At 30.6% G+C, this 919-nt stretch overlaps 1 protein-coding gene across 1 annotated transcript in view; it reads right to left on the reverse strand.

Annotated features, from left to right (window-relative positions):
- The window catches only part of LOC119581903 (nucleolar GTP-binding protein 1-like), a gene marked incomplete in the record, with an annotated part of 7,822 nt that overhangs the window by 1,454 nt on the left and 5,449 nt on the right, over positions 1-919 (reverse strand). Inside the window, 2 exon segments of the mRNA XM_037930067.1 lie at positions 311-443; positions 661-825. Coding sequence (XP_037785995.1) covers positions 311-443; positions 661-825 — 298 coding nt within the window.

A 919-nucleotide genomic window follows, 5' to 3' on the forward strand; every position in this document is an offset into this window, starting at 1 on the left:
TTCTGAGAACAGTAATCACAAATATATATCAAATAAGAAAAATAAATTCTATAGTGAATCCCATAAGTAAGAAATGGGAATGATGATTTGCTGAAGTTGATAACATAAGATATGCATGACTATTGAAAAGCATTAGTAACTATACTGTTTCCATATAGTATACATAGGTAGATGGGTAATGTATGTCATAAAAGACATCTAATTACCAAGAATGATATAAAATAATAATATCCACTGAAAAAAGAAAAGAAAGGAAAAAGAAAAATAGTATTGTCAATAATATTGAAAGTATAAACTTTTACATGCATACCTGGAATATAGGGAGCTCTTCGTTTTCTGTCTCTCAGAGCTGGCATTGCAACATGAACCCGATTTAATATAGAGTCAGCTTTCTTTGTGCGCATCTTCAAGTCAACACGCTGAGCTAAGAGACGGTCACAAGCCTAGGAAAATTAACAGATAAAAATAATAAAAGTAGTAAAAGATATTGGTATACTTAAATGTTTAAAATATTTTCAAAACAAATATCAAAAAATTAAGTTCAAGTGGAACAAGACAGTAATTATGAAAAATGAGATAACAGTCTATGTTTAACAAAAAAATTTAAGCAAAAAGAATAATTCATGGCCTGAACTGTTGCCACAGAATACAACTATTTACCTCTTTCTTCACTTCCATGACTCCATCCTGTGTTAGGGTGGACATTTCCAAAATTGGAATTTTTTCTTCTTCTAGTGCAGATATTAGATTAAATTTCTCTGGAGACTTTTCTTTGAGTTCTTGCAGGGTAATAACATCTGTCTTGTTACAGGCCACAATCAACGGCTGAAATATAGTACAAAATTAACTCCTCCTAACTAATCATCAACAGAAACTAGTAATCATAATGTATTGTCATCTAACATAACTTGTAGGTCAT

This window comes from Penaeus monodon, chromosome 15, assembly GCF_015228065.2.
Source record: "Penaeus monodon isolate SGIC_2016 chromosome 15, NSTDA_Pmon_1, whole genome shotgun sequence".
Classification (NCBI taxonomy): Eukaryota; Metazoa; Arthropoda; class Malacostraca; order Decapoda; family Penaeidae; genus Penaeus; species Penaeus monodon.